The 24,711-nt window shown below is 38.1% G+C and overlaps 1 protein-coding gene across 1 annotated transcript in view; it reads right to left on the bottom strand.

Moving 5' to 3' along the window:
• The window catches only part of slc35f3b (solute carrier family 35 member F3b), a 79,018-nt gene that overhangs the window by 16,286 nt on the left and 38,021 nt on the right, over nucleotides 1-24,711 (bottom strand). The window contains exon 3 of the mRNA XM_087802415.1: nucleotides 2,373-2,712. Within this exon, the coding sequence (XP_087658541.1) occupies nucleotides 2,373-2,712 (340 nt within the window). The remainder of the gene's footprint in view (nucleotides 1-2,372; nucleotides 2,713-24,711) is intronic.

The raw sequence follows: 24,711 nt of genomic DNA, 5'->3' as shown, positions 1-24,711 counted from the left end.
AATGAAACCTGGCATTATTTTTTAAACGTATAGTGTGTTCCAAATCCCTCACTTCTTCACTTACACTTAATATTTTGAGTACACAAGTGCGTTCACACTGAGCAGTGTGCGAAAATGGAGTGCACTATGCATAATTGGCGCGATTAAACGGTGGATATATCGACACTTTCCACCCCTACCGTCCGCCATCTTAGTGATGCTCTACGTCTAGTGGTGTGTCCCAAATTAGGCACTTCCTGTACTTACACTTAATATTTTGAGTGCACAAGTGCGTTCCCATGAGCAGTGTGTGGAAATGTAGTGTGCAATGAGCACTCAAACGTTCAGAGAATTGATTGTTGATCGGTGGACACTTTCCATCCTTAACAACCGCCATTTAAGTGACGTAGATGACGCTAAACGGAAACTACGTCAATGACTAATTTTACCACAAAACGACACAACAACAATAATATCACAAAGAAACTCAAATAAATAACTTATTTCAATTGGTGAAAAACGCTGTAAAGTGTCGGCAAGAGTGTTTCAACGGCTGGTTGCGATCCGTTTTAAAAAGTAGTAGAAGAAGTAGCTGTCGAGTAATTTCCGGTAAGTGTGTTGCAGTGTGCGCACTTTGAGACACAGCCACTGTATCATGAAACCCCCTCTGTCAATTATGTTCCCTTTTGTCTCACTTCCTGCTTTTATTGTGAAGTCCTGATCCTAGTTTTGTTAACTTCCTCTTGTGCTCCTGACCTGATCGCCCTGATTCGTGTCACCTGTCTTCATCTCACCTGATCCTTGTTCCCCTTGATTGTTGTTTTAAACCCTCCTGTGTCTGTCAGTCTCTGTCGTGACACCAAACTTCCCTGGTATGTGTTTTTGCTCTATGTGAGCATTTGTTCAGTTCAGTTGGCCACAGCAAAGTTATATATGAATTCTGGGGACCAAAGCTTAAGTTGAAATGAAAGATGTTTTTTTCCACTTTCCATGACAATGGGTGTTAGCAGGAGGATGGTACTACGAGGCAATGTGTCTGCAGCTCATGTAGTCCTACAACAAAGATACTCTGACGGTCTATAGAGATGTTGACCACAGGTTAGCGAGGCCTGTGATGGAGAGATGTCAATGTTGTAAATGACAAGTTATTTGATGTACCACTCCTTAAATAACAGTAAGTAATTTCTTTTTGTAGAGCGCTTTTCTAGACCAGGGTCACAAAGCGCTTAAACAATCAAAACAATACTCAATAAAATATAAATTTAAAAAGGTCAAGATAACACAGAGAACAGCACATGAGTTCCAGAAAATCAAGGAAAAGACTGCACGAATAATAAGTGGTGTATGCGTATAGTTTACCTGATTAGTTTTTTTTAGAGATATTATTAGATATGTGTCAAATGCAAGTTTTAAAAGGGATTCAATGTCAGGTAGGGATTGTTATTTTCCGATAAAGTGGTGTGTTTTGACAAGAATCTGTCATTACGATATGTATCAGGATACAGGGGCAAAGAAACAATGAATCACTGTATATTTCGCTACTGTTGGAATCAGTATATACATTAGTAGTATTGTCGAATACTTGACTCTGTAGCAGAAGTGACAGACCACGTGACTCTTGAAGTCGCAACTACTTTCATTTGTTTTGAAACCAAATATGTCCAATCGTCGGCTTTAAAATCAACTGTAAGCGACTGTATCCTCTCATCCTCAGTCATCGCCAGGATCTTTGGACTTTATTGTTCCTTTAGCCGCGGAGGGCAGGTGTCATCTAGCGGCTAAACTTGAATAGCAAAACAAAAAATAATCAAACATATAATATAATATTAATATATTTAATTATTGCTAATTTAAAAATATGTATATTTTATTAAATGCACACTTCATTGAAATATAATGAGTTAAAGAAGAACTATGATAGGGGGAAAATAAAAGTCGAGAAGAAAATATCTTAGATATATCAGTGGTATTTTGGTGAATGGTGTCAGAAGTAGGATGGTCATGTGAGGATGTCCCAAGTGTCCAATTTCATGCGAATCAATATGATTATTTATATATATATATATATATATATATATATATATATTGAAATGGTTCATAGGCAACATAAACAATGGATGAATTAAATCACAGCTCGTGAAACTGGTCCAGAAAAATGGCAGAGACGGTGCAGGTTTTGGATCCAACCAGTCAAGCACATGTAGTTGAACCAATCAGGCGTCTGGAGACGGTAATCAATGAATTGTCAGTCAGGTGTTGCTTGTTTAAGCCGACACCTGATTCGTTAACTTGTGTGTGCTTGACTGGTTGGAACAAAAACCTGCACCGTCTCGGACTTTTCTTCTGGACCAGTTTGACACCCCTGAACGGAACGATCTAACCCTCGGTCTCACCTGAATCTCTGCCGGGGGGTCTGTCTCTCCGCACTCTTGCACAGGTGGCCCACGTAGTACAGCGGGAAGAAGAGGCAGTTCCAGGTGGTGGCGAACCAGGTGAGTGTGAAGGGGGCGTCGAATTGTTTAAAGGTCAATTTGGCCAGCTGGGTGGAGCCGGCCCAGGACGAGCACACGCACATCACCATGGCGACCCCCCACAGCGCCTTCCGCACCTGCACCGTGGTGATCCGGACGCAGCAGTGGAGCCTCTTCTTGCCGGAGCTGGCCTCGACCCCTGACCCCGCGGCCGCCTGGGCGTCGACGGCGCCCGCCACATTCTCCCGGGTACGTTCTTCTGCTGCAAATACACATGTGAACGGTAAACATTTAGATCCACCATCATGCTAATGTGTTGATAACACGCAGCTTCATCAAGTCCGCTTTGTTTACGAGTCGGCTCTCGCCGCTCGCTAAACAAACACAAATCAATCAGACGGGGTCGAAGGAGGACACGTTCCTAATTCAATCGAAGTAGCTCACTTTGGAGATGAATTATGTGCTGCACGCCTGACAATGCAAACAAATTAATATTCAATCCCCTTTTTTTTCATTAGCGAAGGTTTATCAACGACCTCATAGATGGTCAGCAGATCTGATCTTCATTATTAACACAGAACTCAACAAACAACCGTCAATTTTTTAACTGGAAATACAAGGCTTAAATATTAAATATTACATACACAAAAAAAAAATTACATTAGCTTTCCCTCCTTTTTATTACTTTCTTTTTTTTTTTAAAAGGACCTTTTTTCATTAATTGTAGGCAATTTTCAATTTACTTAAAGGGCAACAAAACTCTTTTCATTGAAATATTTACATTAGAAAATGTGCTCAAGCCCTGCCCACTGAAAAACAGACTGTTTTACTGGAGATTAAATCTTGTTTACCATAACCACACCCACTTTGCTATGATTGGCCAATCATTGAAGTTGTTTCACCGTGTTTAATCAACCCTGGAAGAATCCACCTCCAAGGGACTCGTTGTAAAAACAAAGCAGGGTGTAATTAGAACAGCAGGATGAGTGATGCCGTTATTGCGTCATAATGGAATCCGCTCTCGTTACCTCTTGTTCGCCGAGACTGGGATAGCTTTATAAAGTAATAAGTTGAAAACATGGTCATGATGAGAGACTTGCTGCATCTTGAAGAGAAAAACTTGAACATTTGAAACATGTGAGTGAGTCAGAAAAGTTGGGTTTTCACATTAGTTGCCGGTTAAACCTACTACTTACATACTAGTTTTTTACCCTTTTTATTTTTTTTAAGAACAAACTATAAGCAATGTAGTATCAGAATCAGAAAAGTATTGAAAGTGTTGTAAACACAACATGGGATTTCTTTCAGGTGTCGGTATGTAATAAAATAATTAAATAAGAAAAAAACACAAAATAAGCGGAACTAAGCACCAGTATATGAAGCTTTCCTATTCCTATAAAATGTCTCTGGGTTTAATCCTCTGGTTTGACATTTAAACTTCTTATATTTGGATATATTTGAACATCTACAACAACAACAAATGTATCCATCAGCAAATAAAGACCATTACACAAGAAACGATCAATCGCTTAAATCGAAACAAAATCCAAAGTCAAGGCTTAATTCCCGTTGTAATGACATTGTAATGACATTGGCCTTTTTATTTTATTGCAGTTCTTAGAACAACCATCTTCCACAGTCACTCTGCGCTCCATTATTAAACCTGACAAAATGCCAGTCCAAAAACATTTTTATACCCAACACTGTTTTTAAAATCCACCTCCAGAATCTTCTTCTCAAATCTCCAGAGCACAACACACTTCCCACTCCAACAATAACCTGAATATTCATCTAAATTGATATTCAGCTCATAAACAAACAGAATTATTCAGTTTTCGATGAGGAAAAACGAGTGTAATTCATGTAGAATCATCTCCATGTGACTCCAGTGTGACGGTAAAAGAGTGTGTTTAGAGGGTGATTGTTGCTGCGACCTCTGAGTCTCACACACCGACAAGAAAACACACCGTCCCCCAGGAAAACAAAAAATACCAACAAAAAGATAAGGATGTTGGGAATGATGCACAAAGCAATCAGCAGAGACTCGTCTGTGTGTTCACATGTTTGAACACAAGGGCAACAGCTGTCTGAAGGCGTTTCGGCTGAAAGGGAGAGTGTTTATCAAAGCGAGGAGGTGCTTTACTCTTCTTGGAAAAAAAGTCACTCCTGACCTTGCCAGGTGGTTTCATCATATCGCAGATTAACAACCTGATGACTATCGCCTTGGATGCTAATGCACCGTGTTCCCCCCGAGGGTCCCGAGCTGCAGCAATTTACATCCAGATTGTTTATGGACAAGCAGCTGAGGAAGGGGCGCAATTAAGGCAAAATGATATAAAACTTTAGTGAAAATCCTCCCACAACTCATCAGTCTAGAGGTTCATTTATGAACTGTTTTATTAAACCTAACGTTATCTCAAGATTGTTTATGGTCCTTTTATCATTATAAAATAAATAAATGAAAGATTTCTATGGATTATTTGGATTAAATGTTCTCTTGGGGCTGGATTAGATCAGGAATTAAAGGATAAATAAATCAGAATTCAAATCCAAATGTAGCATAAGCCAATTTTGTAGATGATACACATTTATCTCTATCTATTAGCTTAAAATTAATATATTTAGTCAAATGAATATTCATGTTCTATTTAATTCCTTTATCCTATAAAAGTACTATTCTGTATTCTACCAAGATTTGGACATAGATATATATTTTGCAAGTAAGTCATTACGGTTATTTGATATAATTAGTTAGCTAGTTAGCTACTGAAAGTGTCCAGTGACATCATGATGTCGGCTGACTCGGATCAATACACTGTTCTGGTTCTCTTGGATCTGACTTCAGCCTTTGACCTTTGATCACCAGAGCCTGCTGAGAAGACTGGTGGATGAAGTGGGACTGTCTGGGTCTTTGTTGAAGTTGTTCTTGTCACACCTTTCTGGGCGCAGTTTTAGTGTATCTTCCAATCAAATGAGGTCTGAATGAGCGGATCTGTTGTGTGGAGTCCCTCAAGGTTCTGTTTTGGGTCCTTTTATTATTGTGGCTGTACTTGATTCACCTGGGTGAAATCAGTCGGAGATTTCCTGATGTTTCTTATCACATTTTTGCTGATGAAATCCAGCTCTACTGCTCTTTTGATCCAACTGAGCCCCAGAGGCTGAACAGCTTAGTCGATTGTTTGCTAGAAATCAAACATTGGCTGAGTGAAAACACTTTGCAGCTAAATGTGGACAAAACTGAAACTCTGGTTATTGCTCCTGATGATAAGGTTCCAGGGTTGAGTCAGTACTTGGGTGACTTAGGTCAGTCAGTCAAACTGAGCCTGAGGAACCTGGTTGTTGTATTTGACAAAGAAATGTCTCTAGTTCAACACTGCAGAAAACTGACCAGAAACTGTTTCCTTCAACGGAGAACAACCTCTAAATTAGGAAAATGATGTCACAACATGATCTGGAGCTTGTAATCCATGCGTTTGTGTCTTCTCGTCTGGACTTTTGCAACAGTTTGTTTTCATGTCTAAACAAGAAGGAGCTGTTCGACACCCCTGAGTTGATTCAGAACTCTGCAGTTGATTCATAACTCTGCAGTGAGAATTCTGACCTGCTCTAGTAGAAGAACTCACATTTCTCCGATCCTTAAAACTCTTCACTGGCTTCCAGTTTCTTTCAGGATCAACTTTAAAATTCTGGTTCTTAATTTCAGATCTATTCATGGTCAGGCTCCTCCTTACATCAGTGATCTGATCCAGCCTTACACCCCAGCTCGGGCTCTGAGGTCTGTGGATCAGAATCTACTGATGGTTCCTCGCACACGGTTCAGAACCAGAGGAGAGAAATCCTTCCAGGCTGTTGCTCCTAAGCTTTGGAACGATCTTCCTCTCCCTCTGTGTTTGATGGAGTCTACTGACTCTTTAAGAAACATCTTAAGACATTTTTATTGATGCAGGCTTTTCCTTGATTTTCTGGAACTCCTGTGTTTTTCTCACTATTATCTTGACCTTTAAAGTATATATGTAAGTATTGTGTTGATTGTTTAAGCGCTTTGTGACCCTGGTCTAGAAAAGCGCTATATAAGTACAAATTACTTGTTTACTTACTCTCTCTCTTTTTTTTTTAATAGTTGTAATTACATTTTGTAATCTGTTTTTTTTTTTTATTATTATTTGATTAACTGTTTTACTTTTTTATATTGTTTATTTCTTTCCAATTGTATACATTTTAAATTACAATTACAAAAGTATTTACTTTAGACTTTATTAACTGTATTCAGGTTTCAACACCTAATTATATTTACAGTCATTTAATAAATGCTTTCAATACATTTTTAAGAAATTAAAACATTTTTCATCAATAGTATCCTGTAGATTTTGTTATACAAGTTTAAATATTCTTTTGTATATTTAAATCATTTTAATTTTCAATGATTCTTTTTTTTTTTTTACAAAATTTAAAATGATATTCTACATTTATATTTTTTATTTATATTTATTCATTTTCCAATTACATACATTTTGTATTATAATTATTATTAGTTATATTTTATTAACTGAATTTAATTTCCACATTTGTAATGATTTATATTTATGAATATTCGTTCTAGTTCCAATTATTTTTACATTATGTATTAGACACGTATGTTGTAATCAGGTTATTATTATTGATAATTGATAGTAGTTTTAATTTTACTGTCAGTTTAAGATTAATTTAATACAGGTTTTTCTTATTAGTGCACGAATGCTCCTACCCAGGTGCAAAACAAATAGACTCAGGGACTCATTCATTCCTCGGGCTATTAAATTGTACAATTCTGAGTTCGGGGGCAGGAGTGAAGTGAGAGTATCTGGATGTTCTGTTCTATGTTAGTCTTTGTATCCTTTGTCTTTGTTATTTTTCTTTGATCTGTGTTCTTTGTCTTTATCTTTAGACTTAGATTGTGTCATCTTGTTCTTTCTCTTTATGTTCTTCTTATTATTTTATTTTTTATGTATTATTTTTTATTGTTTATGAAAAATTGCTGGCTATTGGAAAAAAAACAATTTCCCGAAGGAGACCTCCTGAGTTTTACCTTACCTTACCTTATTATTCACTACTTACTAATAAAACAAACAACATCTTATACGACTCTTTCATTCTATGAATATTTTCTCTCAGATTTCATTGATTAGTCCAAAGGTTTAATATTGTCGTTACGGACATTTATTCCCTCAGAATCGATCAGCAACAAAAGGTGAAAACGCAAATAGACGTCTATAAAAGTCTTGATCACGAGAGGCTTGAGTTTCTCTATTCTGAGCCTCTGAAGGTCATCTCTTGTTTACACTTGCCCGGGCGCTCGTCCTTCCCTGGGCCTCCATCCCATATTTCCCCGCTGCCCCTGACCACCGCGGTTTTAATCTTCCAAATGCAGTAATGGCCAAAGCCAATCAGCCTCCAGAGCGCCGCGGGGACACGGCTTTACATCGTCCGGCCCTGGTCACATGTCGACGCGCTGGTGTGACGCCAGCATTAGCGATATTACACGTGTGTTTCGAGGAGACCACGTCCATCCATCGGATCAGCAGCCGAGACATCAAGCAATCGTTACGCTGCGGAACATTAACGCCGTGAATTAAGAAGAAGGACGGACCGCGGGGCTCGGCGTGACAGTGACGGATGTCGCCGGATCAACCTTGGCCACCGGCGACGAAACAACGCGCCGCAATAGTGAACTCATCAGCGCGGGAGTCCGGTCGGATGGAGATAGAAACGCACCTGCTAATGACATGTGAAGGCATCATTAGTGTGACGGAAACACTCGGGGAAGAAGCTCCCTCTGGGGCGCAGATTAACTGGAAGCTCTTAACCTTTATCAGTTTGCCATCAAAAGCTTCTTGTCAAGGACAAGAAGTGACACCCATGTACCAGGTCAAAGGTTACGGACAGAACGAGGGGTGTCGACATCTACATGTGGAAACGGTTACTTGGGTCACTAATTTGAAACCTTTAGAAAAAAAAAAATATATATATATACACATACACGTCCTATATTCTCTCAGCCGTAATGACCAATGAGGCGTTTGTGATTTGGTCATGTGACGTGGGACTGTGGTGTCAATACATTTTTAAGACTTTATTGAAAGTAACGACTCACAAGCTTTTATACACAATTGTTCAAAGATAGGACAAGTACAACAATTTATACATAAATATGTACTTGCAGAGTTATCTTAGGTGACTAATAAAGTATAGTAAAACTATGGTGACGCACAGAGTGTCATGTCTCGTGTGTCTTTCTTGGTGTTTCCTGTTTTTATTTTGAAACCTGCTCCCTTCTGTGTCTGTGAGTTTCCTTCCCGGTCCCTCCTCCCCCTGCTGATTGTTATTGTCTCCACCTGTCTTGTGTTCTCCCGTTCTGCAGCTGCCAGTGATTGCTGGCAGCCTTCATATTCTGCCCACTCTCCCTCAGTCTTTGTCGGTTCGTCACACTTGCTGTCCCGTTTTTGTCTAGTCCGTGTTTCACGTTTTAGACTTCCGCTTCGAGTTTGTTTTGCCTTCCCGGTTTTGACCCTGGTACGTTTTCTCTTTTTTTCTGCCTGCCTGTGCCCTTGACATGTTGTTTGGATATCGTACCTGTTTGCTGTATATTTCCTGGACTACCGATCCCTCTGCCTGCTCCTAATAAAACTGTCAAGTTTTGACGAACAGACACTTTCTGCTCCTGGGTTTCCTTCCGCACCATGACACCGAGTAATACTACAGTGGCTCACAGTCACTATTGTGAAATAATACTATTGTGACCTACTGAGTAATACTACGGTGATTCGTTGAGCAACACTACGGTGACATGTAGTAATTCTAGAGTGACTTGCGGAGTAATACTATGGTGACTCGCTGAGTTATCTTTTATGGCCTCATGGAGTAAAAATATGGTGATCACAGGGCAATACTACAGTAACTCGCTGAGTAATACTATGGTGACTGAAGTAATTCTACAGTGACTTGTGGAATAATACTATGGTGACTCACTATGTGATACTGCAATGACTTGTAGAGTAGTGCTACGGTGACTTGCTGATCAAAACTTATGTGACTTGTAGAGTAATACTACATTGACTCGCTGTGTAATACTACGGTGACTTGTGGAGTTATACTACATCGACAAATACACTAAAACTACAGTGACTGGCAGAGTGGAACTACGCTGACCCGCTGAACAATACTTCTGTGACTTGCAGAGAAATACTACAGTGACTCGTGAAGTTATTCTACAGTGACTTGCTGAATAATAATATGGTAATTCGCTGAGTAATACTAAGGTAAGTTGTGGAGTTATACCACATCGACAAATGCACTAAAACTACAGTGACTCACAGAGTGGAACTACGCTGACCCGCTGAACAATACTTCTGTGACTTGCAGAGAAATTCTACAGTGACTTGCTAAATAATAATATGGTAACTCGCTGAGTAATACTACAGTTACATGTGTACTAATAGTATAGTAACTCACAGAGTAATCCTGCTTTGACCAACTGAACAATACTTCTGTGACTCGCGGAGTATTGCTTCCATGAGTTGCAGAGCAATCCTATGTTGACTCACTGAGCAATAATGGTGTTACTTGCAGAGTAATACTAAGCAATACTATTGTGACTCGCAGAGTAATACTACTCTGACTCACTGAACCATTCTTTGGTGAATCAGGGAGTAATACTTGCGTGTGTTGCAGAGCAATACTACGCTGACTCGCGGAACAATACTAGTGTGACTCTCAGACATGATGAAAAAAAGAAACATTCTAAGAGCTACGAAAGGACGTGGGGTGGGGGGGAAAGAGTACTTTAGGTAATACATTGACTGAGATACAGTTCTGATCTCCATCTAACAAAATTTTTGTTGTTATTTTGTCTAACTTTTGCAAAATAATTTTTGAAGGGATAAGAAAAGGAGTGAGTTAAATCCTGTTGTTATTATTGGTGTTTCAAATGCTTAAAAAGGCACCAAATTATGTTGAAGAAATGCATTCAGGGGAGTAAAAGAGCAGCTTGGTGGAGGTCTGTGCTCGTAGTCTCGGTCTAAATCATTTATCAAAATAGGTTTTGAAAACTGTCAGATTTTTTTTTCTTCCCTTAAACTGCTCCATCAGAAAATCACTTTCCCACGTTCCCTCGCTCCCCCGGTCTGCCGTATTCCCGTCAGCCTCCTCCTGCAGTCTCTGCAGTGCAGATCTCTCCTGCTGATATCCGCAAATCCCGAACGTGCCAGCAGCGTCTCGCTCGACTGAACACCGACGAGGCCGCAACGGGGCTGAGAAGGCAACGCGATGTCGCTCGACTAAAACGACCCCCTCGTCCCACAGACTCATCTTTGATCCTCGCAGTCGCGTCTATATCTCGAGCCGCTCGCAGATTTGTGTCACCCCCGAAAATAAAAAGAGTTTTAAACAAACGGTGCGCTGCAGTTTTCCATCTCGGGCATAGTAAACAGATCAATCCTCGATACACATTTCTGGTCTTATCGTCCGGCCTTAAGCTGTGAGACAATTTAAAAATCGGCAGCTCAGGATAAAGCTCCTCGAAGACCTTGTTAAGTCTCCGCGAAGGTTTGCGTGGAAAGAAAATCGATTGTTGCACGTCCGTGGAGGACGAGGGAGCACTTGTCTGAAAACATTTCATCCTGGAATTCTCATAACTCCAGGAGCGAACAGGTCACTGTGGTGCAGCGTAAATACTGGGAGTAAAACGGTACGTGGCCGAAGAAAAACTCTTTTAAATCTTCTCTTCTACTGCAACAGAAATAGATCGGTACATTGTCACACCAGCGTTCAGCCGAGCTGAAATGCATTCCTTTGTATGAAGTTGTCAGTCAGGCCTGATCTTCCCGACAGGTTTTATATGAGCTGAAAAGGTCGAAGCTGATCCTGACAGAGATGTGACCCATCAAGGCAGGTCGTAGATGACATCAGAGTTCGTGTACATTCTCCCTGTGATTCTGTTTTTAGACCATTTAGTCAAGGTGAGTTTTAAAATTTCAATCCTCAAACCCCTTGTCGAGGGGTCTTCATACATCCTACAAATTGCATGCTTTAAATTTTTAATCATTCTTGAACTTTTATTGTCCAATAATACTGATGTTTCAATGTATTCTGTCTTTATTCCCCCATGGATATTGACTATAGCTGTGTTTCCATTAAGGTAAGGTAAGGTAAAACTTTGTTGATCCCTCAGGAGGTCTCCTTCGGGAAGGTGTTTATATTATATATTATAAGAATACATTATTCACGAAATACATTTAGTTTAAACAGGGTTCCTAAAACTTAAGGCTTAAATTAAAGACTTAAAGCCCATTCAATACAATGAGAACTGGACAAAAACACATGAATTAAACAGGTTTAGGGATAAAAACGGATTTGAAATAGATTTTTTTAGTCACTGAAAAACTGTGCTGCTTTCGTACACGTTGCCTGGTACTGCTTACAGCCATGAAGAATAATTTCAGTTGGAGCCAATTCTCATTTCTTTTACACTTTCCCATGATGCCCAAAGCAAATGTGCCGAAGTTGCTACTGTGTTAAAGTAGAACCACAAAATGCATCGAGTCCAAGCTGCAACCACTTCACTGTTCTGTTGGTTTAGATTTTGTTAATCTATTTTTCTTGAATAAATAAATGTTAACCAAATATTATACCAACATAAAGTCTAACACATCCATTAAGATTTTTAATAATTTTGTGAATTTTATTTATTTACATTTTTTTCAATGTCTTTTAAGACCTTTAAAAAAAACAAAAAAACATTAATTTATTGCCTTTTAAGGCTTTTTAAGGATCTTAAATGTGTTCCTTGAAGATTCCTTTGGTTACTTCATCGTGCTTCATGGACCCTCAGAATATTGATGTTAGTAAACGCCTCATTTGACAATCTATGTCGTACACATTTGCAATATAATTCAACATCACGCATGGAGAACTTCTTCATTCAAGCGTACGTTTTTAGTAATGGCAGACTTTACTGCACTGTATTGACCAAACGGTCGTGATGGAAACCCTGAAGTTGTTGCACATTCATCTAGAAAGTTGTTATATTCTGACAGGAATCACTTCTTAAAAATATTTTATCTTGACTTTGCCGCTGACAAGCTGCCTGAGACTTCCTCATGCAAGACCAGCTTTCAGAAAAACACATCTACCTGCACTTTTCCACACTTTAACTTTGACTTGAAACTGCCTAGCGACAGCAAAATGCATGATTATGCTCCTTGTTTGGATGCAAATGAAAACACATTTTAATTATAATCTGACATGCATCACACAGAAAAAAATATATTTATTAAAAACTAAAGGAAAGCTATTAACAACCTGTCCTCTGAACCAGAACTTCAGAGATAATTTCTACCAAATTATAGCACGCACACACTGTAAAGGAAAAATACAATAATAAAAAAAAGTAAAGTCAATTAAAATGTCGAGAGTGGAAATCGAACCGGCGAAACTTACTTTGTGTAGCGCGCTACCAATTGAGCTAACTGACCTTATGAGTGGATACGGACGTTTACTATCAGGTGATACAATCATAAGCGTCGCTGATTTTTCTAGCGCCCCAAAGTCACAGTCGGAGATATCGCTTCTCTGCTACTTTTGCGGCGTGTGATATATTATGAGAGTTACATAAACACAACGTCACTGACTGGATCTTCAAAAACAGAACCCCAGATAGACGTAGATATGACGAATAACGACATAAACCAAGATTATAATCAGAGCTTGAATCAATGCAAATATAGTTCATGAGTGTGAATAATTCTACATACGAAATCATCACTGTTGACAATTATTTCTAAATAAAAAAGAATAGATCAATAGAATAAATAAAATGTAAAAATATAAAGAAATTAAAACTAAAACAGCCAAATCAGTGGGAGGGCGGCGCCCAAGGGCCCTCTATGGGATCAAACTAAATATGCTAACATTAATTTGTATTTTATACAACTTGAAAAAAAAGTTACATATAAGCACTTTTCTTTCCAAATAATTTTGAATATTACCTTAAATCATTTTGAGGAGCAATAGATACTCAAAAGTCCTATAACAAAAAACATATATTTATTTAGAGACTAGTAATGAATAAATAAGATAAATCCAGAATAAAACATACATGATATTTGACCCCATGAGGGCCGCATAAAATAAACATTTTTTTTATTCATCATTAGCATACAAGATTTTTACTTATGATTAAAATTGTCTTAAGTTTATACATTTTTGGACCGAGTCTATCAATGGTATAGGCAGGGAAATGTAGACCCACCTTGAATATTTTTTACCTGCGACTGCTTGATTGTATTACTTGATTTTGATGTTTTCCCTCTTTTTTTGTTATATGGCCCCTGAGGAAACTTTTTGTACTAAATTAGAATAGAATAGAATCTCTTAACATTGTTTTGACAGTGCTGTGCAATTTACTTTTGTGTCTGTAAACCACTGGCAGCAAACAGAACAAAACACATGATACATTTAAAATTAAATTAAATTTAAAATAAAAAAAAGGGAATTAAATTGAACCAATTCAATAAATCAACAAAATAAAATCATACAAAAATAAGAGATAAATTAAGAAAACTAATAATTCACAGAGCAAATTTAGTTTTTTGACAACTAAAACTTTCTTTTCAAACCCTGACTGATCCTCCCTGATCTTCCAGCTAGAATGAAGCAGATATTTCATCACCCTATACAAAGAGACATGAAAGGTTTAAAGCTCTTGGGTTTCAGTATTAGATGGAGTGAAAAAGAAAGACCGACAGCAGTCACTGTCATTGTTATCTCTCACGCCGACAGACTCGAGTTGCTGGCGTGTGACAGCAGAGTCTGCCTGGACTGTCAGTCCGTCCGTTCTGTCTGCACGTCTGACTCCATAACACGGCGTCCAGACGGGGGAAGAAAAATCACACCCTGCAGGTTTCCACCCGCTGATCTCCGGGACCACATGGTCTCACATCACACGGCGTCGAGGAGGGCAGACAAGGGCGGGACGCCTGCTACTGATCTCCCTTTGATTCCCCAGTCGCTCTCCCTTTCAACCTCAGAGGACGTTGAAGTCACTTCCTCACCGAGCGTTGAACTCGTGTCGTTGTCATTCCCAGCGACCCGCCCAGCTGGTTCAACAGATGCCCGTGATCGGAAGGCAGAGGCTCGATGGGTAGTGACGGGGCTACTGTGCGCTCGAGTCTTGCAGCAGAAGGGCGGCCATTATTCATTCTCGCCGTGGACGCAGTGTCGCCTTCAGAGTCGCTCGCTGAATTGCTCTTCTTAAAGAAGTGATACGGTGGGATTGACCTGCAGTTTAAAAACACTGGCCGCGCTCCAAACACTACTATGAGGCCGATCAATATGTGTATATATAAATATATATATAAGACCAACAGACACATCCTTTCATGCAGCTTTTTCTTTCCTGCACCAGATGGAATCAGATCATTGATTATTTTCAGTTCACAAGCTTTTAAATAAAGTAAACAAGTCACTTTTTTTGTAAAACCTTCAGTTGGTTTCATTATTGATCAAGTCTTCTGTTGACAAGTTTGATTTAGTACATCAATTTTAATTGGATTATAAATACAAATCCACACATTTTAGTCATTTACAGATGAAAAGGATAGACACAGAAGATATATTAATAAATATTTCATTTAAACCTTTTTTTAAATAAATATTATTTACTCTGATATTAATTGTTACAAAATATACATTTGTTTTATACTTATACACAATATGTTTTTATTGTTAATTCTTCAAAGTATAATCATTTATATTTGCAAACAGTTTTTATTTACCACCCTTTAAAAGTTACCAGTCACCGACATGAAACTACACCAATCAAACCCTTGCAAGAGCCAAGTTCTCAAGCAGGCACATTTCAATTGTCGTATTTGGTATACAGATAGTAGTGATGGATTGATGAGGTATCATCAAGCTTTTTCTTTCCCGCACCAGATGGAAAGTCGCACCAAAAAACTCACATCATTGATTATTTTCAGTTCACAAGCTTTAAATAAAGTAAACAGGTCATGGTTTGTAAAAGTTGGTTTCATTATTGATCAAGTCTTCTGTTGACAAGTTTGATTTAATACATCAATTTTAATTGGATTATAAATAGAAATCTACACTTTTTAGTCATTTACAGATGAAAATCATGTGATCAGATGATACAGTTTTTTGATGATTATTTAAGTTTGTTGATTATTTATTTCATTTTCTTGGTTATTTATTTTTTATTTATTTTCTTGAATATCTTAATTAATGTCCTTTCAACCGTATTAATGTTTTGCATTGTGGCTCACAGAGGACCACAATTTCATTTATGCTGTATGTCTCGATACATGCATATTTGACCATAAAATAACATGACTTGACTTGAAAAAGATACACACAGAAGACGTATTAATTAATATTTCATTAAAAAAAAAAATTATAAATATGATTTACTTTGATATGAATTGTTTAAATATGCATTTGTTTTGTACTTATACATCATATGTTTTAATTGTAATTCTTCCAAGTATCATCATTTATATTTGCAACACCTTTTTCTTTTTCTTTTTTTTTACCACCCTTTAAGTTACCAGTCACCGACAACAAATTACACCAATCAAACCCTTGCAGGAGCCAAGTTCTCAAGCAGGCACATTTCCATTATCGTATTTGGTATACAGATAGTAGTGATGGATTGATGAGGTATCATGATACAGTTTCTTTAATTAAAAGGCCATTAGATGGCACTGTGAGTTTGATAATGACTTTCATTGAACTCGTAGATAGTCAAAGATTATGAAGGAGAGAGTATCATCTAGTATCATGATACAGTGTCTTCACTACACAGCTGTTTCATGAAGCCCCGTCACAAGTAGATAAGGTCCATAAAGTTCTACCTGAACATCACATATTAATGGTGATGTTCTGATGAAGCTTCATTAGCAGTGTAATTATCTTCAGAGTCCACTAGATGGCAGTCTCTGCCCTATTTCCCTTTGTTTTGAACAACTGTTCTAATGAAACATTACATCATTTTTTAACTGATGGCGCCACCTACTGACCCTTTTAACAACATGATACTGTTTCATGAAGCTTCATCAGACCATCACTAATATTAAGATAAGAATCCACCCGTAGATATCTAATTCAAAAATGTTGTTTTAAATCGCAAAAAGAGAAACTGTGAATGACAGGAACACATCAAATGTTTTGAAATAAAGTCTGTGGGCGAAACTCTTTCGTTCCAGTCTGGAGGGAAAAGAGGGAATTAAAATGTGATTCATGGTTGTCTTCCTCGTAGGCCGGTGGAGCATTTAGCCAGGAGGAGAAAAGGATTCACATTGTCAGAGAAAAGAAAGACTTTTTGCAGTTTTGATATTAAAAAACAATTCCCGGTCATATCCCTCCCGGAATACACAAGTTAATGCTCCCTCTTTTTAAACAACGGCCATCATTTCGTCATCATCTGGGTTCACATCCATTTTAGACATATTTAGAGGACGTTCTGGTCGGCAATAACGTCTATAAATATATATATATATATATACTGTATATATATATATATATATATATGTGCAGTGGCTGCTGTTGAAGGAAAAAGTGCCGAAGGGAAGATGCCTGTCCTTGACTCGTGTTGATGATGTTCCTTTGGTGAAGGATAATTACTGGATAATGGACATACAAACACATTCTGATGCACAATTGTCCACTTTGAGTCGTGAAAGTGTGAAACTTAAACTTAAACCTTAAACTTAAACTTAAACATTAATGAAAATAAAAGTTGTTCTAGCATGCAAAGACGTTACTCCTGTGATCAAGGAGATTCAATTGTAGTTATGTTCGTGAAGTAAGCAGTGATTATAACCTTGTTCCAGAGTTTATTTTCTATTAACCATTTTCTCTAAACTTTATTCTTCCAGAGTCGTATTGGAGACATCCCATATATGTATGCTTTACACTAGGAGGGTACACTAGTAATTGGTTGATGATGCCTCATGATACAGCTGTGTAGTGGAAACACTGTATCATGACACAGTGTTTGCTTTTTAATCTTTGGCTCTAATCTACTAATTTCATTGAAACCTGGCATCATTCTTAAACTTAAAATGCCATCTAGTGGCTTTTAAAAATGAAGACACTGTATCACGATACAGGGCCCTCACTACACAGCTGTATCATGAGGCTTCATCAACCCATCACTAGTATACACCCCTTTAACCCAGAAGTCGGGCTTTAAAATACAACAGCTCAACTGTGCTGTGTCTCAAATCGCATACTTCTCTTAGTGCACTGGCGGTTAGTATGCATCAGGATAGTGTACTAACTAACTAGTAAGGTAAGGTAAGGTAAGGTAAAACTAGTACGCAAATTCTCAACAGATTGTATGTCTCAAATCAAACACTGCCGCTACGCACTAACCGGAAATGAAAACTTCTACTACTTTTTTAACGATGATTTCAACCAGCTGTAGGAACACTATCGCCACCTGCTGGCAGCACGTGTTGCAAGTTTGGAAGAAGAAATATGAGAAACCAAATATTCGCGAGATATTTACGCCGGTATGAGCACCGAAGACGTGTCATCCTCCTACTGCTGGCTGAAAATGCACCTGCAAGTATACATATATATTTATTTATATATATATATATATATATATATATATATGAAGTAACTTCCATTTACAACGTCAACGTCACTAATATCGCGGCCGTTTAGGGTAGAAAATGTCCATCGATACATACTCGGTTTTGTGTGCGTTTTAGTACGCCAATTTAGTGTGCATGACGCACTACATTTCGCATACTAAGAATTGAGGCGCACTTATGTACTAAAAATACTAAGCTTAAGTACGAAAGTATGCTATTTGAGACACGGCTCTGGTCCACAATCAAGCCAAAGTCTCTTCCTAACTACATCAATCAAGAACAGGAACATTGGTCCAACTAACCTACTTAGAATCAGCCTGGAGAGAATCGGCACAACCAGGAAATTGTGGCACGACATGTCCCAGTAGTGGGATTTCTAAAATAAATTTGGTATTTTCAAAGGTTTAGAAAGTACAATATGAAAGTTTGACCTTATCTGGTGGGACTCGGAGGCAGGGAAATGGGTGCTGAAATTAGTTTTTCAAAGAAAAGTTTCTTTTTCAGAACCCAAATGTCATGCTATGTCTCCTCAGGAAAAAAGTTATGGCCAAAATTGTTTCAGTTACTATTGTTGAAGGTCTCAAGACAGCCTAGTCATGGTCTGTCTTGTCTTGGTTTTACTTGAAGTTTGTAAATGATGACATATTTAATCGAATAAAAAGATTAAAGACAATTTTTGTATAGCGAAGAGTGCCATCTAGTGGCCTGTATCATGATAGTGTCTACACTACACAGCTGTATCATGAAGCCTCATGAACCCATCACTACTTGACATAGACAACAGCGACCACTTGCACTTTTACCAGGCATCTATAGTGAAACCTACAGATTATTATTATATGTTTTCTATTCTTTTAGTCACAGTCTGGAACTGGAAAGTACTTCACACTTTATGGTCTTGGCCTCGACTGAAGCATTCTTGACTTCACCTCTTTCCATTATTATATGGATGACTGTTAAACTGAAAATATTATGCATAATTTCACAACATATATAATCTAGATACCAGAGGTATTGTAAGTACCATCAGTAGATTCTGATCCACCTCAGAGCCCAAGCTGTGGCACAAGGCCGAACCAGATCAATGATTTAAGGAGGAGCCTGACCATGAATAGCTCTGAAGAAAACAAGGCTTTTTATAGCCATCCAAAAAAGAAAAAACGTTTTTGGTGTTTTGCCCAAGTCCTAAAACACATAGTTTAACCTCTACATTATTCAACAGTTCCACAATTTGAGTCGCAGCACTGTAAAACATTCAAGATTGAGCAGGAAGAAGCAAAAAACAGTGGAATGCACGATGCAAAAAGTGACAACGATATGAGATCGTGATGATTTAGCTTCTTTGCAACATTAAGTTTGGGGACAATCGTGGGTTTATTTTAGGTTTTCAGTAGAACATTTCCTGCCTCACGTAAGAAAGTGTTCAGATTGACTTCACCATCTAAAGAGTATTGCATGCAGCCAGCTCCCCGAGGCAACTGTTGCTGTTTTAGAGGCACCCTTTTCATACAAAGCACACGACTGAGACGTGCAGCTGAGAATCTCACCTCGATTGAACTCACCAAAGCTCTTCAGCATTTTTACGAGGTTGACAACAATCAATTTCCTTGACATCCAATTCGAAATAATTGCGTTCAAATCTTGATAGCAAGAGCTCAGCTCTTAACAAGATGAAAACTACTGTGCATTCAACACACGGTACTAGATTCGGCAGCTTTTAAGTAAATTCATTTTACGGTTTTTCCCTTCATCCACCGCAGTGAAAGTCAACATCAATTTAGCAGTGGAAGGTCACGAGGGACTCCATATTCCAAGTAAACGCATCTACCGCATGATTTTGTTAAATAAGACGTGGGCGTTAGCATCTGCCTTGTTGTTATTTCCAATGAAAATATTAACATACAAATCGGATAGACAAGAGGCTCAGTTGATGTGTGGATAAAGAGTGATTTGCTTCCATACTTTCATTGTATCCGTTTGTCCCTGAACTAGACATGATTGCATCCATTGCAAACTAGCTAAGACCACAAAGTCACCTTACAAGCTGGACCTTTTGTGCTGAATAAATGATGAATTCCGCCGACAGAATTGACTCTGAGAGTTTTCAATCCTCACTTCATGTGGTCATCTTGTATTCTATTTTCAGCGATGCTGAGACGACTGTTTGAGTTCACACCAGATGCTATATGTGTTAAGTACATACTGTATATTGCCATCAAATATTAATAAACTCTCCTTCCCCTCTTCTCTAGAAGTGTATGAACGAGGAGTTTTATTCAAGGGTTTAAATTCTCTGTACTCTGATTAACACTTGCTTTTTATATACTTACAGTAAGTGCAAGGAATTTAATCTTAGAGGTAAAAAACGGGAGACGAAAATGTGTCCGCTTGGACTTCTGCTCATCCTTTTCCTGGTCAACTGGTAACCAGGATAAATACCGAGGTTGCCCGCAACTGACTTAACGCATGGTTTCACTCTGAGCATCTCACAGATGAGCGCACTCAAACCACCACACAAAACCCACTGAAAGGCCGACAAATGTGTTGATTTAATTGTCTCTTTAATAGATGTTGGACCTCTATTGTACTCATCAGTATGTGTCTGTTTGTACAAAACTCTCTTTACATTTAAATATTCACATTAGAAAATGTACTTAAGCTCCGCCCACTGGGAAAGCTAAGTTTTTCTTGTTTACCGTAACCACACCCACTCTGCTGTGATTGGTCAAAAACTGTTTGTCACCGTGCGTAATCAAACCTGGCAGTATCCACCTCGTAGGGATTCGTTGTATAAACAAAGCGGGCATGATTACAGCTGGCTGGAGGAGGAGTGAAGACCATTATTAGGTCATAATGGATTATGCTCCCGTAACCTCCCATTTGCCCAGATTTCAGACGTAAAGTAATACGTTCAAAACAGGTCATGATGAGGGACTTACTGTATATTTGAGAGGAAGACTTGAACATTTGAAACATGTGAGTGAGTCAGGAAAACTTCCATTTCACTCACTGAGTAAAACACGTCACCATTATTTGGAACATAAATCAACCGCGATAAACTTTTCATCGTCATGTAGAAGATCAGCGTGCGACTCTATATTAGACTGACTTCTTCAACCTCCTCATGTGCTTCCTTTGTGCGCAACACATTTATAGTTTGAATGTTTCAAGGGCCACGAGCCCCCGCTGTCGGCTGCAAGTCCCCGAAGATACGATCAGTAGAAACACATGTCAAAATCAATGACCGTCATCTTTGAACCTCAGGACGTGGAGCCACAACAAAAGCAACAGTGAGAGGATATAAACAGACTTCACTTAAGACTTGAATTTAAAATCAAATTATGAAGTATTTCTGATGAAAGTCCATCTGGTTTTATTTTTACTTCAATTTTAAATGTTGATAAATCTACATCAGATAACTTGTTGATGCTAGTGTGGATATCAATTTGATGCATTGCGTTTAATGAGCTCGGATGCTAACTCACATTTTGACCTTGTCCATGATTCGTTTCAAAATCAGAGGTTATCGGTGAGAAACACAACATTGAAACACAACCTCCTTGTCACCATTTTGCTCTGCTTCACACTGACAGTTTTAGTTTCAAGTGTTTATCAGCTCTCTGTCCTGACTTTGACCCCAAGTTGAGACGCCTACACGACACCTCTTCCTCTCCAGAGTCTTTTGCAATTTTCTGTGAGAACTTTGTTAAAATATGAATTTAATTTAGGCTCTAATCCTAACATGCTCTTCTTTTGTTTTTACTTTATGTCATGAATCAAAAATGAACGTTCCAGAATAACATGAGGTTTTGAATTTTTAAGACATAAGTGAAAACGCTTATCTCTTCTTGACTCATGATTTTATTTTGAAACTTGTTTTGAGACATTTTTCAGTTTCCTAAGTTCCTCAGCGCCTGTTGCTCTCTTAACAGTTGCAGCTCATCTAACAATCAACTCCACAGAAGAGCCAACTCTCCTGCAGCAACAGGCGCCAGATTATAATCATCAATCGCTGGTATGTACCTTTAAGATTTATCTCTTTGTGGATTTTATTGTTCTTATTCATTGTTTTTTTTTGTCCTCCTGGTGCCAGTGCCTACATTTTATCATTTTCTTTGGTGTGTTTTTTACAATCAACACTATGATTGTTATGCTCGACTTATGGTGTGCTTTCAGTTCCCTTTGGATAGTGAAATGGAAACACAAACCATGTTTGTTTAGGAGCTTGCATTGCAGCCCATATGATTTGAAGAGTGATGAGTAGTTCAATTGCACAACCTAGTAGTTAATTTAACGTTTGATGTGGGAGAGAACTAAATAAAAAACAACCAAACCCTTACATTCTATTGACATTATCAACATGTCTGACATTTTACTGTTTTTCACTGAAATTGGTTCATAACCTATCAATATACATAACTATTTTTAAAACATGTGTTTGAACATCTTGAAAAATCAAATCAAAGGCTCTATATGACAAAAACAAGTTGTTGTTTTTTTTGTTATAGTTTTATCAAAAAAGCTGAAAAAATATGTTTTTTATCAGAAAACATTTTTGCCAGCATTTTAAACAAAACACTGAATTTTGTTGTGGTCCGCATAAATGATAACCAATTTAAAATTATATCCAAGATGAAATGGACTAAAGCCCTGCCCGTCTTTGCACAGGTAGGTTAAAAAAAAAAAAATCACAGCAAGATCTCTTTAAACCAAGAGAACTTAAAAATGTTAAGAGCTTACATTTTTGCAGTGCAGTATGAACAATATAGTGTAACAACTCTAAATTTCTAAATAATGCCAGGTTTCATTTGATTAGTAGTTTAGAGTCAACGATTTAATACTAGGATGCCATGGCCTTTCAAAATGAAGACACTGTATCATGATACCTCATTAACCGTTTCATGAAGCCTCATGAACCCATTACTTGTTTTCACTGTTGTCAATTTTAAACTAGTTAGAAGGGAAATTTTATTAAATAGTTTTTTAGTTGAACTTGAATATTTGAAGCCATAAATGGTATCCCCCCGCTTTTATGCGCATCTTTTGGAGTCGACTTTACCCTTCTTTTTTTTTCCAAATCAATTATTTTTCAGTAAAAGTGTTTTCTATATAAAAAATAAATCTAAACCACTGAATTGGAGGCACTGATCCTCATCCCAGCGCTTTTGTACTGTGATACATTGAGCTGTGAAGGTCACTCGGGGACAAGCCAACAGAAACTGGTCATCTGCAAACACATTCACAACTCTTCCTCCTCTGAACCCCATACATGGAAAAACCAGACCACATTCAGAAGTCAAATTCTTCAAGCTGACATAGATTCTTAAATCCACTGAATAAAATTAGCCTGTCGGAGTAAAAAGCAAACCTATCAAATCTTAAAACGGCGCGTCCATTTAGTCTATCCCACAAATCACCCTAATCCTCATCAGCCGTCTCAGAAGATTTAAGATCGTCAAATTATGTAATCTTTTAGTCGTGTGTAGTAGAAACTCTCCAGTCTTGGTTACATAAGAACATTTGATCCGTTGCTTCTTCTAAAAAAAAATACTTTCTCTCTTCCTAGTAACCACAGAAATTAGAATCAAAACACCCTAAACTATTTTCGTATTGAACTTCCCTTTAAGGATTGACAATTACCACACTGCTGCCACAGCACATTCCTCTTCGCCTCCCTTTCCCCCGGATTCCTGCTTCAAAGCTACCTCTCATGGAACATTAAATATTCTGAATTCATTCAAAACCTATAAGCTTGAAATGGTCGTGGAAAACTTTGCGTCAAGGGAACTAAACGCGGAGGAAAAAAGGCGTCGGTGTCGTAAGCAAAACTGTGATTTAATATTTATAAAGTCAGTCTAGTCTTGGAATATACATCATGACGTATTTTCACGGGGTTTTTTTTGTTGTTGTTTGGGAGTCAGAGGCCAGTACTTAGTCAGCACCCGCCGTACAGTTTGGCACACCAACCAGGCTCCAGGCCCCTCGGCCCCCCCACTCCCCATCTTTCTGATCTCCAAAGTCAAATCCAAGAGGTTACTTTCCCCCCAAAAAAGGTCTATTAATCAAACGTTACACTGATTCAGCACCGTGGTGGAGGTTAAAGCAGCATTCAGCCCGATGACATTTCCAAAGGTTGCATGTGTGGGTGTTCTTTAGAAACTCTGATTGCCTCCCGATTACATGAATAAAATGAATATAACACTTTATTCGGCGTAATTGTAGTCAGGAATGTCCAAAGTGGCACGGTGGATTTTACACACAGCCTCCTTTTTAAAACTGAATAATTCAACCAGAAAATGTAAAAAAAAAAAAAATGAATTGAACATTACTAAACTTTTTAAATGACACACAAGCTTTTTATGAAACAGAAAATTTGCCAGATTTTGACTCTAAATACTGGAATGTTTTTCCTGTCTATGGGTGAACATTTTAGTTTCAAGAAATGGACATTTTATGTTTGGAACCTGGGAATGAGGTCACTGAAGTTCACTTCATGAAATGGGTCCCTCCTGGTTAAAAAAAAGTTTGGGCACCCCTGATCTAAGTACTTTGTGCCATTAGATATTGGCGTTGTAATGAAAATTAAAATGGTTCTTCCTGTATTTAAA

Source organism: Callionymus lyra, chromosome 11 (assembly GCF_982586985.1).
Source record: "Callionymus lyra chromosome 11, fCalLyr1.hap1.1, whole genome shotgun sequence".
NCBI lineage: Eukaryota > Metazoa > Chordata > Actinopteri > Syngnathiformes > Callionymidae > Callionymus > Callionymus lyra.
The sequence above is the reverse complement of the archived record's forward strand: the minus strand, read 5'-3'. Positions and strand labels throughout refer to the sequence as shown.